At 38.6% G+C, this 17824-nt stretch overlaps 1 protein-coding gene across 2 annotated transcripts; it reads right to left on the bottom strand.

Annotated features, from left to right (window-relative positions):
* Window positions 1-6272: 6272 nt before the first annotated feature.
* On the bottom strand, window positions 6273-17041 carry LOC763316 (platelet-activating factor acetylhydrolase). Of its 2 annotated transcripts, XM_030977755.1 has the most exons (11): window positions 16781-17041; window positions 16188-16222; window positions 15977-16096; window positions 15088-15242; window positions 14454-14619; window positions 13783-13936; window positions 13325-13438; window positions 12779-12870; window positions 9096-9281; window positions 8291-8439; window positions 6273-7573 (listed from the first exon to the last, which is right to left on the bottom strand). In XM_030977755.1, exons 3-11 carry the CDS (start codon window positions 16084-16086, stop codon window positions 7452-7454), a joined length of 1248 nt encoding a protein of 415 aa, XP_030833615.1. In that variant the 5' UTR covers window positions 16087-16096; window positions 16188-16222; window positions 16781-17041; the 3' UTR covers window positions 6273-7451. The 2 variants fall into 2 exon arrangements, with proteins under 2 accessions (XP_030833615.1, XP_030833616.1); XM_030977756.1 differs by lacking the exon at window positions 16188-16222 and having other exon boundaries at window positions 15977-16094; window positions 16781-16799.
* Window positions 17042-17824: the final 783 nt, after the last annotated feature.

The following is a 17824-nucleotide window of genomic DNA, read 5'->3' as shown; positions in this document are numbered from 1 at the left end:
CTCGACCCCTAAACTCTAAACTCGAGCTCGAGATATTTTGCTCAGTGCTCGCGCATAGTGCGAGTCTTCGGGCTGGTGAAGACACACACCGGACAGAGAGCGGGATATTTTGCCAAATAGCAGTATATTTTGCAAACTAGCCTAAGATATCTTGGGATGATTATCTTGACCAAATATCCTGCTAATTGCAACTGCCGGCTGATGAAGACGCAATTTAGCTGGATAATTTGCGATCGGGATACCGGTAGTTAAAAATAGCGGGTTATTTGGCAATCTGGAGCTGATGAAGACAGGCCTAATGAATAACCAGAGTCCCTATTCAGTGAAGGATTAATCCTTTTTATCCAGATGGATTGTTTCACCTTGACCCAAAGTGTGTTTCAAATTTCATAACTTTACGAGCCAGAGTAAATTAACATTGAGTTCCTATAGGAAATCTATTTATTCAGATGGTCATATCTCAGCCAATACTTTACATATAATTATATGCAATTGGTTTTCAATATTTGGACATTAATTTTGATGCTCTTTCGGAAAATGAAGAAAAAATTGAGAAATACAAAAAATAGATTTTTATGATGTCACAGCTTTGGTACTCTTATAGTATGGGCACAATTAATCCTTGAATCCTAGTACTGAACACACTATTTTTTCATTGATGATTCAATCAAGGGAAGATGACAGATGATGGAGAGGGGGTGAATGGGGGTGGGTAGGGGGATTAGGGTGGGGGAGGGGGATTTGGGTAGGGGAGGTGCTCCAAGAAAACCTTGGGTGCTGATGTTGTGTAGCCTTGGTGTTGATCCCCCAAATGTCTACAGTTTAATTGCTTATCAAGTGAAATGTGGTGAAGGTTATGTAAGTCTTGTGTTAATGTGGTCTTGAAGGGTGTAGTGTTACTTTGATGTATATTGTGAATGTATTGTGTAATCTGAGGGACGTAGTCACCTCTCTATCAGTGCTTTCTATACACCACATGTCTGGCGTTAACGTGAGAGAAGTTTTGTTGGCTATCCTACTACTCTTTTGCAACATAAGATCACCACTGGGTGTAGAATTTTGATTTTGATTTTTGATTTTTTTTTTTCTTCAATCTTTCTTTTGTAGCTGGTAATTGATAATCAAATATTGATATTTATAATGCAGTTCATCTAAAAGATATTGGTACGTGGATAAATTGGATTGGTTATCCAATGCTAAGAATATTTTTTTTTCATTCTTCAAAACCTTGATATTAGCCTTTGACTGAAGAGTTTTATATTTTCACGAGGTAAACTTTGAAAATACAATTTTTTGATATTCTCACTAGGTAAACTTTAAGAATACAAATGTTTTAAAAAAACAGGATGCATTTGAGTCATTACTGGTCTTTATAAATATGTCAACTTTTTTCTTGTTGTTAAAATGAAAATTGACCTACATGTATTTATTCTAAAATAAATATAAAATAAAAAATTTCCACTTATAAAAAGGTTATAAAATGTTGATCTGCCACAAGGGCCTTTGGACCTCTAAATCCTGAAAAAGATATAATTTATTGATATTATATCAAAAGGAAAAATTATACAGATATTTAATTTTATACCTACATCTATTTTATTATTGAAGTTGAATGTAATTCAACATTATACAATTTTTGCAGATGATATCTTCACTGCACTTGTGTTAAATGTCAGTGGCACTTGTCATTTATTTGTAATGTTGAACATTCAGTGTAAGTTTTGTTGGATTCTGTGAGAATTTATTTTCTATCATTACCAGAAATCAAGCTTATAATTAACAGCTCGGTTCAAAGTTTGCCTATATTTGCCCACAGTACACTGTGGGTATGTTTCATGTGTTTAAGACGATCAAGTTATTTACGGCGTTAAGTATGGGTCTAGGAATCAAAACCCTTCTGGCTCTTAATGATATGTATGTGAAAAGCACTCTTGTTATGTAACTTAATAGACCAGAGGGGTGTTTCACAAAGACTAAGATCGACTTAAGTTGGACTTAAACTATGGTGGGCCATTCATGCCACTCGTGGTTGCTCTGACCAAGGGTCTCTCAATTATGATCTTTAGATAATATTTTTTGATTCAATATTATAATAACCTATCAAAAAATGTAAATTCTGTAGATTTGTGACCATGATTCAAACGTTCCTTGAGAAATCAATTCCAGGAATGGTTAGAGAAATTAGTGGCATGAACGGCCTGCCATAGCTCAAGTCCAACTTAAGTTGATCTTAGCCTTTGTGAAACAGCCCCCAGTTTACTGACATATTCAAATTTATGGATGTTTCTTTCCTGGGGACCTAGTGACGAGTTATTCCATTAACCTGTTATTAATGAATGAACTACAATACATGGAATCCAGTCTCCATACATTACTTATTACTTTGTCGGACAGGACTTGGGAAAGGTTGCAGACTTGCAGACAACCTTTCTTTTAACGGTATGCATGGAATTTGAATATGTTAGTAACCTGGTCTTTTGGTGAATTTACGTCTTTCATATTGATCTATGTTGTGCAGTACTCATTAAACCAGTATTGGAGCTTGCTGTAAATAGTGAAAGCAAAAACTCATTTGGCTGGGTTAGTCAGATGAAATCTGCATGTGGGACTAAAATAATTATTTATTGAATAACTTTGGAGCTGTAATCGAAGAAAAGTTCAATTTCTGTTATTTAGTTTGCCAACCAATGCAGTGAGCTTCCTTATCATTTGAAATGATTTGATGCGGTAATAATTTTAGTCTGCATAAACCCAGAATTGCAATCTCATGATCTTAACACAGTAGTGTGATAATGTCATGATATAAGTGGCAAATGTATTTCAATTTATGCAAGTTTCTCTCCAAAACGTTTGGTTACCAACTATTTGAGCCAACTGCTATGTAAAGAGGCATTTCTCTGAATGGAATTCATTATGCATATGTGTATTATTTGTTGATATGTCAGGCAATCCTCTGGAAGACAGAGCCCATATTCTTAAAAGCTTAAGAAGCTAGTTGTGAACTATTTACATATACTATAGTACATAGAAAGGAGTCCAGTAGAAATATATCTATTTAGTGTACCTACTAAGTAGGTCCTACCCTGAATATTTAAAAAAAATATATATAGTCTTTTAAATGAGGCAGTTTAAGTAGGAGGTTACAAACCTTAACTAGACTAGTCAGGGCCCTATTTCATAAACATGTTATTAATACCAACTGCCCCAATTCTATATATCAAAGTTAGTCACAGCCAATCTAATCCAGTATTTTCAGTAGCGTATGTCCACTGTTATAGTGTGTTGTGAGCTAGAAGGGCATTAATATGTGTTAATGATCTTTTGGTTTTCAACAAACGATATATAGTTCTATGAATCGGGGCACTGGTGTATTCCTAAGTGAAGATATTATATAAGGGAGGCATTCACTAGGCTTAGCATCCAGGGCTGTGTCTCACAAAACCATCATAAGTACAAGTTCAGCGACATCCCATTACAGGTAAAATATATGAATGAAGTTTAACACCCGTTTCAATGGGATGTTGCTGAACTTGTACTTATGACGATTTCGTGAGACGCAGCCCAGAGTCTTTATTTATGCAGAGATATGACATGTCTCTGAGTTATGCATAGAGGCTATACTCAGGGATGCATAGAGTGTTTGAAATAGATGCAATTATTAAAAACAAAACCAAAACGAACATAGAAAATGCAAATTAAATTATTATAATCTCAGGTATCAGAAGATTATGTTATTTATTACCTATATAGAGGATTCATTTTAGGCCTTTATTCTTCCATGTTCAAACATTAGGAAAACTTGCTTCTGTATTAATAATCATAATGATAATAATAATTGATGATATTAATAATAGTGGGTTCTTGGATGCACTCATTTCTGTCAAACTTTACACTTTTTGTGCCTCACATAAAACCCCAAGTTTTAGCATGGTATTCGGGCGCTCCAGCAATTAAAGGAATCAATTCCTGCCAGGTACCCTACCTTTAACTAGCCTGGGTCGAGTGTGGCAGATGTAGATTGATGTTTTGCCAAAAGACGCTAGTGCTGTGGGAGGGGTTTGAACCCCGCGGTTCCTCGTGTGGGCACTTATCCACTAGACCACATTACGGCTACTTCTTTCAGTTCGTGAGGTTTTACTTTGAACTGGATCTTGATAGTTTCGTTTTACTTTGAATCATGAAACCGACCCAAGTCGAGTCTGGACAAATATCTGGTTATTAATGTTTGAATTGAATTTGCCATCTTGAAACCCCAAACAAAACAACGAATGTGTCTTTTCACGACTGAGTCTCTTCCTTTTTCGGACCTTACTTGAGAAATGAATCTTGGAGGCTGTTCACACCGGTAGAGATAGCGCGCGCTAGACCGCGCTATCTCTACGGTTTGGAAGGTACAACGTCGTTTTGGTCCGCCCAACAGCGAGCCACGGCGAGCCAAAACGGCGTGCCACTGGAGCACCTCTTGGGGGTGGTCCACGAGAGATAGCGCGGTCTAGCGCGCGCTACGATAGACCGCGCTATCTCATTGCGGTGTGAACAGCCTCTTGGAGATTATGAAAAAAAATTAAAATATGTGTTTCTTTTTTTATAATTTTTGTAATGGAATCAACCGAGGGCAGTGACTACTGGTATGTGTCATTGAATTATGACGTTGATTCAGGAGAAATAAATTATGTGACTTAATTGATGATTAATCCGAATTTTCAGCAGATAATCAGATCATTTTTTTTTTACTTGATAGTTGCAGCTAGAGATGCACTTTATATACACACATGCTTCAGTTGAATATTTAATCTCGATCTCACCTGATTGCGTTATGTGGCACTTAATTTCGTACACGAGAGGATGCACTTTTACATGCACACGCATGCTTCGTTTGAAAAAGTAATCTCGAATCTCGCCTTGCAATTGATTGCTTTTATAGTTAGTCGTGCACGTGCATTTTACAGTGTGTTTTAGACTTGAACGTCATGTTGATACATGTTATCTGATATGTGATTTCACTATTACTCTGGTGACATTTGTTAGGGCTTTATTTCCTCTTGATATAGGGTTATTAAGGCGCGTTCAGAAATGACGCGATAAAACCGCGGCGGTATTTTTTATGATGACGTTAAGTGTAATACGCTCCACATTTGTTTAATGTTATAGCATTTGTTGCGCGCACTTGCCTTTCATTTTACGCGTTAAAATAAACCGCGGCGCCTTTTTTTTTGCGGCGTTTTACCGCGTTATCGCTTGTATCTGAACAAGCCTTTAGGGTGTCGGGTCAGATTGACTTTTAAGGTTAGATTTACGGTTAGGGTTTCAGTTTGGTATAGTGTGTGGTGCAGTATTAAAGTTTAAGGAGTTCGACTAGTGTAGAAAATTTACCTTTAAGCAAATGTCACCAGAGTAGTAATTTGTTTGACAATCTGTGCCGTACGTACAGTCATATGTTACTGTCCTGCCAATATATATCGGAATTCCTTGATAACGTGTGTAATCTGTTGTATCCAATTGTTGGTACGTACGCTCGTATTCACTTTCATGTTGTCGTAACATTTCTGTATTTCTTCCTAAAAAGAATGACTCTTCGAGATTTGCCAGAATTACTCATCGTGAAGAATTTAATTTGGTAACGTCTGAAGACGAGACTGTGTATGACCTCCATCTATTTTCTTGTAGACTGTTAAAAATACGTGTATTTTTGTGATCTTCGTTATTTCAAAAGAAATTTGAATAAAAAGAGACTTTGATCAGAGACTTTGATTGAGGTGATCAATATAATTATGCATATGTGAAGTTTTTTTTTTTTATTCTGCACGGAGTTATGTTTATTTGGTTGCATGAAAATTGAGTGTTAACATTTAAGTGACCTTTGATCTATGACCTTTAAAACTATGATTGCAACCCATGCACTACTCATACACAGACATGATCGCTTAGACTGCCAAGATATCAACTCAGGGGCTTTTGTATTCTCTGTTATTGGCTTTAGAAATCATGTTCGGATTTTGTAACTTGTACTTATTGTTTACACGTTTCAAAGGTTACTCACGGAGAAAGTTAGAAAAAGAGAGAGAAAGAGTGAAGGTGTAAGAGAGAGAGAGGGGCTGGGGGAGAGAGAGAGAGGGGGGGGGGTGTGAGAGAGAGGGGAGTGGTGTCAATATGAGAAACGGTGAAAGCATTTGAAGGTTGGAGATTCAGAAAAAGGGTTCATCAATGACACAAATAATTAACGTTACAAAACGAGAGGAATAAACAAATCTATATAAAAAACTTTTTATATCCTCATTAACGGTCATATTTATTATTTATTAATTTAAAGAATACTTAAAAATGTCAGTCGCGGGCCTAACCGTTATTCTTCAATAAAAATATTTCTGTCACAAAACTACAAGAAATCGTAAACATCGCCTTTCTTCATCAAACGTAATTCATGTTTCATATATAGCTCAGCATTTTTTAAAAGCTTTTTTGTCTTTATTCAGATTTCATGATTATACAAAATGATAAATAGGAACATAATTGTTCTTACAGTATAAACACAGTACATTGTCTCATACATTATAAACACACACATATTTTCCATAAGTATAAACACTAATATAGTACAATCAAGACATAGTGTACATTCAATCAAGACATAGTGTACACATAGTGATACCATTCTGCAATTTGGGAGGGGGGGGGGAAGGTAATACTTCATAGTAATATTTTCGGATACAACATTATAAAAAGGAACAATTTTCACAGCATAAACATAACTTCTATGCAAATTGGTTAGTCCAATAATTAAACATGACCATCATTGATATGTCGCCATCTGTTGTCGGATGTATCATAGTAATATGACTTCTATTTTGTGTGTAAATTGTCTTGTTCCCTTGGCATGCAAGTCGTCCCGGAATTTCACACACGAAAACTGTTTCAATTAAATTACTCGAAAGTTTATTTTCCCCAAAAGGGAATAGCAACAAGATTTAATTTCATTTGATATTTTTTATGTTTTAAAGAATTTACTTGAAGGCGCATAGTAGTGGGCTCTCATTGGGAATTTGATACCATTCGGGTGTAATATCCAGTAAAAGGTGTCAATCACTGCTATATAGCCTTCAGTTGTATGTAATTCTCTGCATTTCCCACCAATCGCCCAATATGGAAAATTATTATCTTACATTCACCTTACCCAAAGACTCTTCAAGAAAGGGGTATTTTTTTGATGGGACTACGGGTAATTTGGTGGGTGCGATACTGTCACCCATTAATGGTGTTTCCACCAAGTCTGGTGTTAGCGATTTATGACCTACCGCACATGTAAAATGACTACCAAAGCCCTGTGAGAGTCTCGTCAAGCCCAAAATAATACACAATAAAATTAATTTTACTTTGTCAAAGCATGTCAAAGTATGGTGGCCATGTAGTAAGCGCTGTCACTGACTTGTGTCGGTCGGTGAAACTTTCCCGCGCTATTTCTTATCAGCGCGCCTTTTCCACCAAGGTGATGGGTTCATGTTAACATTGTGCCCGATCATGATGAGCGGGTTTGACATCGCGTTGAATTTCATCATTCCAGCTCCTTTTTCCAGGCCTGAAGGATAAAATTGAAACAAATATATATTAAAGGATATTTTTATATCATTTGACCATCATGGGGTTGACGCCTTTTGAGCGAATATCAACTTTCCAGTTTTAAAACTTTACGAGAGAGTAAGCAGAATAATTGACACTTTATTATCTAGTTATCATCCGTTTACGAATTAATTATAACAAGACCACCTCAATGCCCGTTCATATCGGAGCAGGTAAAGCCCCCGATCCCGGCTTAACTCATATTAGCCTTTTAGGAAACATTCAAGAATGTTGACATGATTGTTTTACACTTAAACTTGATATGTATCTTGAGTGTTTCTATAAAGCTGTGCCGAGTATTTGTGTATCTTTCTTATTGTCGTTTTTCTTCTTCGTCATATCCACTTATCTGTCGATCTTCACATTATTTTTTTCTTATACAGTATTCTATTTATCTACCTCCCCCCCCCCCTACCCCCCCCCCTCTCTCTCTCTCTCTCTCTCTCTCTCTCTCTCTCTCTCTCTTCTCTCTCTTTCTCTCTCTCTCCCTCTCTTTCTGTCTCTGTTCTCGAGTTAGTCGAAAAATATAATTATACGCTCCATGGAAAACATAATTATTAATGAGCGGAATACTTAAGGTTAGTATGGCCTAACTGCCCATGCCCTCGACCACTTCCCTTTATCGCCAACCATGTTCTTCACCAGTAATCAGCATCGGATTTGTCAATAAACTTACTGATATATTGCGAGAGAAAGTTGATCATCGCATCATTGTTGGTTTCTATGGCAACCCTAGGATGTAGTTTGTCTCGCATATTGAGGAGTTTGGCAAGGAAATAAGGAAAGACGAACCCCATATCAGTCTGACATTGATGATCAGTTCCTCTGTAATAGATAAAGGAAGGTGAAGGGTGGTTAATTCGTGAGGAAAATGTTTAACGACAGTTGGACGGTATATTTAATTATTGTCTGAGGGTTAAAAACCTAGGTGCCATCATCATCAGAATTACAACCATCATCACCAACGCCACCACCAACGCTACTACCATCGTTATCGCTAATACCACCAATATGATGACCATCATCCTTATCTCCATCAACTCCATCATCATCGCCAACAACAGCATCATAATCACCATTATTACTGTTATCATCTTGATCATAAATAAGCACCGCCATCGTCAGATTTACCGTACCTAATCATTACCATCATCATCATCATCATCATCATTATTGCCATCTTCAAACCCACCATTATTATTACTATCACCACCACCATCATCAACACCAACACCAATAACGCTACATCCACCATCATCATCCTCATCATTACCATCATCATCTTCACAATCAACAGCTTTACTGAGCAGCATCATCGTCAATTCGATCACCAGCACCACCACACCACAATCATCATCATCAAGCTCACCATATTCGTTCATCATTAATACCACTACGTACCGCTACGTACTACATTGCTCTATCACCACCACCATCACCACCACCACCAAAACCATCATCATCATCATCGCCATCCATACCTTATCGTGATCATCTGCCTGGACCCCGATGTCGCCTCCGTATCCGGCATCAAGCACAAGAGGTGTTCCATGTTGTCTTTGAACTGAAACTTCTCCGTGTTGATGATGAGCATGGGCTGATCGACGCACCGAAAACTCTCATCAAGCGAAAGAGTGTAGCCCCACGGGTCACACGCTACCCCACATCTAGAAAATGTTTACAAATTCAAATTCAAATTCAAACCCAAATTCAAAGCAAAATTCAAATCGAAATTTAAAATTCAAAAGAGAGAGAAAGAGAAAGAATGTAGCCCCACGGGTCACATGCAATGCTACCCCACATCCAAAAAATATTCACAAATTCAAATTCAAATTCAAACCCAAATTCAAATCGAAATTCAAATTCAAACCCAAATTCAAATCAAAATTCTAAATTTAAATATTCAGATTCAAATCAAAATTCAAAATTTCAAAGTTAATATTCAAGACCCAAAAAAATTGAATTTGGATAGGTCTATGTCTCTAATGGTCTATAATATCTGAAAGCTCAAAATAGCTCCTGTTAAATACTTTTTCAAACTGTTATTTTTTAAGTAAGTTAAAAACCGTTAATATTGTATGCTTCTTGTAAGAGCTAAGTTTTGAAGTAGGCGTAATGTCGAACAGACAAATATCAATCGTTTACTCTGCGCACTATTTAAGCGGGACTGTCAACTTAACTGTAGCTACTTACGCCATCCAGGGGCGTCGCCAAAGGGGGGGTGTGGGGGGGTGCGACACCCCCCCCCCCCCCCACCTGTCAATATTTTGTCGGTAAAATTGCGCTGCCGTCGGGAAAAAGAGAAAAGGGGGGGAGAGGGAAAAAAGAGAGGGAAAAAAAAGGGAGGGAAAAAAAGAGAGGGAAAAAAAAGAGAGGGAAAAAAGAGAGGGAAAGGGAAAGAAAAGAAAAAAGAAAAGGAAAAGAAAAGAAAAAAAAGAAAAGGAAAAGAAAAGAAAGAAAGGAAAAGAAAGGAAAGAAAGGAAAAGAAAGGAAAGAAAAGAGAAGAAAGAAAGAGAAAAAAGAAAAAGAGGGAGGAGAGGAAAGAAAGGAAAAGAAAGAAAAGAAAGAAAAGGAAAAAGAAGAAAAAAGAGTGAAAGGGAAACAAAAAATACGGGGGATGAAAGAGAGGAGAGAGAGGGGAGATAAGAGTCTGAGAGAGGAGGAGTGGGAGTAAAAGAGAGAAGGGGTTGTTGGGTGGAGTCGTCTCGTCGAGGGAGCAAGCAAGACACGGGTAAATATGTTGCTGTGTCGTGTCAGCTGTGTCGGTATTCTTGCTCGATCCTCGTGTACTATATCAATGCAGAAGTTTAAAGTCGGTGAGATGTATATTGTTGGTCGGCCGACAAGTTTTTTTTCCCTACGAACTGTGATTTCTTATCCGTTGTGACCATTTCGAGAGAGACTACATCTACAATACTTGTATTTTCTCGAAGTTTCACTTTCCTATAAGTTCAGCTAAAGAAATCAGAGGTTTAACATTTTCGGGGAAACTCAATTCAAACAAGGTTTAAGAATCAAAAACGGTACGACGAATCCTCTTCCTTTCTTTATACTGTGATGGAAGGCCAAAAATTCCGCGCTTCGCGCGGAAGGTGAAACTTCATTTAGACGAGTCGAGAACGGTACAACGAAATCGTCTTCTATCTCTAATAATTTAAGGAAACGTCAAAGCTTCCGCGCTTCGCGCGAAAGTGGGAAACTGAATTCAGACAAATAGGGCTTATTAAAAGTCGAAAACGGTACAACGAATCGTGTTCTTTCTCTAATAATTTGAGGAAACGTCAAGGCTTTCGAGCTTCGCGCGAGAGGGGGAAACTGAATTCAGATGAAAAGGGCTTAATAAGATTCGAAAACGGTACGAGGAATCGTCTTCCTTTCTATATATTGTGATGAAACGCCAAAAATTCCGCGCTTCGCGCGGAAGGGGAAAAACTTCATTTAGACGACTCGAGAACGGAACGACGAATCGTGTTCTTTCTCTTGTAAATTGAGGAAACGTCAAAGCTTTCGCGCGAAAGGGGGAAACTGAATTCAGATGAATAGGGCTTAATAAGATTAGAAAACGGTACGAGGAATCGTCTTTCTATCTCTATATTGTGATGAAACGCCAAAAATTCCGCGCTTCGCGCGGAAGGGGAAAACTTCATTTAGACGAGTCGAGAACGGTACAACGAATCGCCTTCTTTCTCTAATAATTTAAGGAAACGTCAAAGCGAGAGGGAGAAACTGAATTCAGACAAAATTAATAGGGCTTATTTAGAGTCGAAAACGGTACAACGTATCGTGTTTTTTCTCTAATAATTTGAGGAAACGTCAAAGTTTTCGCGCTTTGCGCGAGAGGGGGAAACTGAATTGAGATGAATAGGGCTTAATAAGAGTCGAAAACAGTACGATGAATCGTCTTCCTTTCTCTATATTGTGATGAAACGCAAAAAATTCCGCGCTTAGCGCGGAAGGGGAAAACTTCATTTAGACAAGTCGAGAACGGTACAACGAATCGTCTTCTTTCTCTAATAATTTAAGGAAACGTCAAAGCTTCCGCACTTCGCGCGAGAGGGGGAAACTGAATTCAGACAAAATTAATAGGGCTTATTCAGAGTCGAAAACGGTACAACGAATCGTGTTCTTTCTCTAATAATTTAAGGAAACGTCAAAGCTTCCGCACTTCGCGCGAGAGGGGGAAACTGAATTCAGATGAATAGGCCTTATTAAGAGTGGAAAACGGTATGACGAATCGTCTTCTTTCTCTAATAATTTAATGAAACGTTTAAACTTCCGCGCTTCGCGCGGGAGGGGGAAGCTTCATTCAGATAAGGATTAAGAGTCGAGAACAGTACACCGAATCGTCTGCTTTTTCTCATAATTTAATGAAAGGTCAAAGCTTCCGCGCTTTGCACGGGAGGGGGGGGGGACTGAATTCAGAAAAGGATAAACAGTCGAGAACGGTAGAGCAAATCGTCTTCTTTTTTTTATAATAATTCAATGAAACGCCAAAGCTTTCGCGCGGGAGGGGGGGGGACTTCATTGAGCCAAGGATTATCAGTCGAAAACGGTATTATATTAATCGTCTTCTTTTCCTAATAATTTAAGGAAACGTCTAAGCTTCCGCGCTTCGCGCGGGAGGCCCATCACCCACAACCCCTTAATGAGCGCGCTTTTAAGTGATTCTCTTGCTCACTACCGCCCCTCCCTAAAATAAGATCCAGCTCCGCGCCTGCATTAAAATGTCTAGCTATGATGCTGACTAAATTGAAGAAATAATTTGTATATTTATGTCGTCGAGGAAAATGACCATTTTGCGCATATGCAAGTACAAGAGATAGTCCATAGGAAAAACAATTAAGCCTTCGGCCCCAGGTTTATAGGGTTGAATTTTTCGATATTGGACATTTAATTTTGTCGGTAATTGGTGGCTAGTTTTGTCGGCAATCGTAAGCCTCTACACCCCCCCCCCCCCACTGAAAAAGGTCTAGCGACGCCCCTGACGCCATCTATATAGCAAACAATGCCTAAGCGGTACCCGTTGGTCCCCCCATGATCCTCATTTTCTTATGTTAATTGAGAGTCGATTTGATGAGATAACCACCTGTCAGTGACCTTACAGGGAGGTCTAATCCATCCTGTGTAAACTAGTGCAGGAACATTTATAACTTCTAAAACTTACTTGAATCTTTTTTCTTTGCTGAGGGTAGCTATTGCAGTAGCTCCTCCGTATGAATGGCCACACATTGCTGCAGATGACAAATCTAACCGCCCCTTAATATCCGAATGAGATCAAATGCATAATATAGTAGACATTATACAAAGATATTGGTGTAGTTTATAAGGGGAGGGGATACGTACCCCCCCCCTTCCCCTTCCTCGAATGAAGGGGTAGTGAGCACTAATTTTTTAATTTTTTTTTTTTTTTTTTTGGGGGGGGGGCCTTGAAAATTTGAAAAATCGCACCTCCCCCCTTGAGCGCCAGGGAAGGGGGCCCATCTCCCAAAAAGGTAAAATTAACGTGTTTTTTTTACAGGGGAGGGGGTCGGGGCCCCTCTTTTCCCCCGGATCCGCCACTGGTAGTAGTAGTAGTAGTACATTTTTCTATTAGTAGTAACAATGAAAATGATATTATTTTCGGGTCAGTATATTTCTTGAAAAAAAGTTTTAAAGTGGAAAGAAATCAAACAGTAATCGTAGCACATGAATCAATCTGGTCTAGAATTACCTTGAATTCTGAGAGATCAAAGTCCTTATCGATGTCGCTTTCATAGTTGAGGCCATCATCGAGGACTTCGAGAAAGTTGAGGCTAGCGATACACTCGTCACGTCTTTGTGTGATCTGGGGCCGCGGGGAGGAATTTACAAATAAAAAAGAAGGAAGTAAAATCATTGTGTTCTATATAGTTTGGTTTTGCTTTTTTTCATCATCCTGATCTCTCTCTCTCTCTCTCTCTCTCTCTCTCTCTCTCTCTCTCTCTCTCTGAATTCTCCCTCCCTTAGCTAGAGAGAGAGAGAGGTGGCCATCTTTTTCTCTTTTCCTCCCACCCTCCCTCTCTTTCTTTCAGCTTTATTTTCCAATACCCCTTCATAAACAAAATGGCAATTTACTCTACTTTTATCTTTGAGGGAGTGGTTTTAGAGAGGGAACCACACCTAATAAGTTATCCAACGTATACCAATTACCTGTCTCAGACGTAGTTCGGGGTCTTCATACGGTGCCTTGATGAAGTCCACGGCCTGGTAGTTTGGCTGTAATAACTGCTGGTCGCCGTTGGTCGCCATCGGTTTATCGTCGCTAGTATTCTTTATGAAAAAGGAGTGGCATCCAGAGTTGTCTCTGTTGATTTAAAAGAAAGAAGAAAACATTCAGAGCCAGTGGCTTAATTAGGTGGTAGGGGCGAGGGAAAGCTTTCCCAACATTTAATGGCCCAAAAGAAGAAAAAATTAAGAAAGAATTTTGTTTAAAAGGGTGGGGTGGAGTCATGTGTGTGCGTGTGTGTATGTACGTGTGAGGGGAGAAGAGAGAAAAGGGGAGAGAGGAGAAGAGAGAAAAGGGGGGGGGGGGGAGAGAGATCAGACAGCTAGACAGACAGACATCCAGAAAGAGAGACAGACAAATAAAAAGACAGAGAGGAGGGGGCCAGGGCAACGTAAAAAATGAGTGGTTTAAATTGCCCTAGCTTCGATTGCATTCATATAATCTCTTTGCATTTCATTCAAAACATTTCGTGGCAAGACCGCAGCACTACTCCACTGTACAGAGCAACAAATAGAATACAAGTATGACCTCACATTTTATTAAGGATCCCAGTTATAAAACTAAGCAATCTCTTGGTAATGAACCTGATTCGTACCTGTGTTCTACCGCTGCCACCACGCATCCACACGACGCAATGTCCATACAGATACTGGTGTAGGTGGTCCTGCAGCCCCCCATGCCATGGCTGAAGATGATCACTGGATACTTGGCCTTTGACTCGCTCAGTTTACCGTGCCACCAGACAGGTAATTTGATGTTTTCTGTAGGAATGGAGGAGGGAAAGGGGGCATTGAACAAACAAGCTAAACTTTAACACTCTCTCCACTTAATAAAAACGTTTTGTTTTGTTTTTCATTACAGCAAAGCAAAACAAAAGATACAAAAACAACACAACACAACACAACAGGCCGAAGCACAACTAAATTACAAGTAAACACACAAACCAAACATCAACCATATGATAATGGTTTTTTTTTTAATACTCTTATTTCCATCTCGTTCTGTAATTGAATTCCCCGTGGGCACTTATCAATTCGTATTAAAATCTTTTCCTGTTCTACGTACAGAGAGCGATGAAGACAACAATGTATACTTTCTTGCTTACATGTTTTTGAAAATATTTATTACTCCATTATGTTACTCTGTTACATATCGTTTATTTCAGGATTCGGGGGGGGGGGTGGTCAAACAAATTTTTCGCACAAAAGAATCAGGATAGTCACACGTACCTAAAAGACTCTTGACCTGTGATCCTAAACACTTGACCCCGCCCACATTGGCGTATCCTTCAGCGTAGTGGTCGCTAGGCAACCAGGGAGGGCGTACCTCCAGGGGAATCCCCTGATCCGTTCTGTCGATCGGATAAAATAGCCTCAGGAGTATACTGCAAAGGAAGAAATTTATGATTATTTGCCATAATTTGGTTTAAAAGCAGTTCAATAATATCTGTTTCTCCATCTAATGCTCTTGGTAAGGAAATACCAATTTGCTGTCATTTGTTTTAGTTCAGTTTGTTCTCTTTGTCATTTTTTTAGGGATTTATAATATAGGTATCACCACCATCGTCATCATCATTCTCATTACCATCATAATCTTCATTTTCATCATTATCATCAACATCATCCCCCTCCTCCTTCCTCCTTCACTACCATCATATACCACCACCACCAAATTATAATCATCATCATCACCATCACCATTATTATCGTTATCACCACCAATCACCACCATCATCATCATAACATCAGTAATAAGCATCATCAACATCATCATTACCAATCACGACCATCATCATCACCATGCATCATCACCATCACTATCATCATCACCATCACTATCATCATCATCATCATCATCATCACCATCATCATCATCACCATTACCATCGTGCACCATCACCGCCACCATGCATCATTACTATCATTACCAGCATTAATCATCGTCATCATCATCATCACCATCATCATTTACCATCACTATCATCACCAACATCATCATCATCACCATCATCAGTATCATCACCATCATCACAGCATCAGTAAATATCATCATCAACACCATCATCATAACCATCATCACCACCATTATCATCATCATTGACCGCGTAATCATCCTCACCCCGGTTCGACGATGTCTGTCATGACGTCTCCACACCCGACATCATACGGGCCACGGCCCGGTGGTACACCTCGACCGGTACATCTGGCTTCATCACGGGAAGATGTCATAATATAGTCTTCTTCTTCTTCTTCTTCTTCTTCAAGATAATCTGCCTCCTTCAATACTGAAGATTCTTGCAGATGCCGTATACTCGGCCTGATTGGGGTGTGATCTCGATCATGAAAACATATGAAATCTGGCTTTCTACGCTCATGGGAAGTTTGATTATAAATGAGAAGAAAACAAGACAAAGTAGACATAAATTTTGCTATTAGATATAGAAAGTTACTTTATACAACATGTTATAAAACGAATGGAGCAAATAATGAAAATGAACCCTTGCGACCTCGATAAGGTTAGGTTTTTTAAATTAGTGCAAAGCACTACTTTAAACAAACAGAACTTTGTTATTCCTAGCTCATTTTTCCTGACTGAGGTGTTATATGAAAGGACAGAAACTCAACTTTCTAGAAATGTGATTTTCTCTTTGAAATTCAGATACCGTCCGCCAAATTTTTAGTTTCCTCTCTTCAAATTCATTTTATCACTTATGCGTGAAATATGCATTACATGAGTTACATCAAATGAAAGAGAACGGATCTAAGCTTTCCAAATATGTGTCATTTATCAATTATAATTGTGATTAGATTATGATAAAACCTCGTTAATTCTCGGTTTCGTTTTTTTATGGGACGCACTGTATATATTATATATATATATATATATGTATATATATATATATATATATATGGATTTACTTACCTGGTTAATATCACGAGTGATGTGTTCCTTGATCTGTAGTGCCGTATTTCAGTTCAGAAAAAGAAAAATGTAGAGATAATGTCCTGTAGTAGATCCATGATGTAATGATAATATTCAATCGAATTGAATCCCTGCACCGAGTTAATCACTCAGCGGACATGGTACGTGATGAATGGCGGAAAGCCCAATGATTAATGACTTTTGTTATCTAGATGACAACGCTTCCGAAATATCTGCCGAGTCACCGCAACCGAGTCATGCAACCATATCAACCATATCAACCATATCAAGTGATTGTTTATTTGTTAATTTTTTTTTAGTTTAAAAAACTGATTCAGATATGCTCTCTGCATCTGTTCAAACTGATCCTTAAAACGAAATAAATAAAACTCACCCAAAAAGAGAAAATGAATCCTGATGAGGCTGTGTCAACGATCCTCGATGAATAACGTAAACAATTTCGGCACGTGATAAAACATCCGCAATATACTGGCTGTTTCCGATCCTAATTAATCATCATTTTCCCTTGGTAGAACTAGAAGCACGTCAAACCCGTACCGAGTTATAGGACCCAGACAATCAGGAAGTAGTTGTTTCTCTATCTTTATTTGAAATTATCAAGCATATTTTTCCGTGGCAAAACGGTGCGAAAAACAACAGAAAGTATCAACATAATCAATTTCGTGTGTGATCTCGATCGACGGGTACTGTCTCGAAGCACTGAGATTCATGATATAGTTGTTTAACTCCCATTCAATAAGCAACCTGGTGAGAAGAAAGTAGAAAGTATTTAATGACGTCACCCGATCAGCTTTTGTGTTGTGTCGTATAGTAATCTCCGAAAATCAAAATCCTTCACGTTAGTCGTTAATTCCTGTAAGCAGGGGCGTAGACAACGGGGGGGGGGATGAGGGGGATGCATCCCCCCCACCTCACAAGGTGGGGGGGATGGCATGTACAATCATCCCCCCCAGGTTTTGGGGAATGATATTTGCTTACTTAATAAGTCATAATGATGATAATAATAGTAATAATAATAATGAT

This window comes from Strongylocentrotus purpuratus, unplaced genomic scaffold, assembly GCF_000002235.5.
Source record: "Strongylocentrotus purpuratus isolate Spur 01 unplaced genomic scaffold, Spur_5.0 spur5_scaffold_1, whole genome shotgun sequence".
In the NCBI taxonomy this organism is placed as follows: Eukaryota; Metazoa; Echinodermata; class Echinoidea; order Camarodonta; family Strongylocentrotidae; genus Strongylocentrotus; species Strongylocentrotus purpuratus.
This window is presented reverse-complemented; position numbering and strand designations above follow the sequence as displayed.

Coding starts and splice junctions, on each gene's coding strand:
- LOC763316 (XM_030977755.1), bottom strand. CDS start 16,086: ATGACATCTTCCCGTGATGAAGCCAGATGTACCGGTCGAGGTGTACCA. Junction 14,620..15,087: donor ACAGGTCAAGAGTCTTTTAG/GTACGTGTGACT, acceptor CCATTCCTACAG/AAAACATCAAATTACCTGTC. Junction 12,871..13,324: donor TTGATCTCTCAGAATTCAAG/GTAATTCTAGAC, acceptor TCGGATATTAAG/GGGCGGTTAGATTTGTCATC.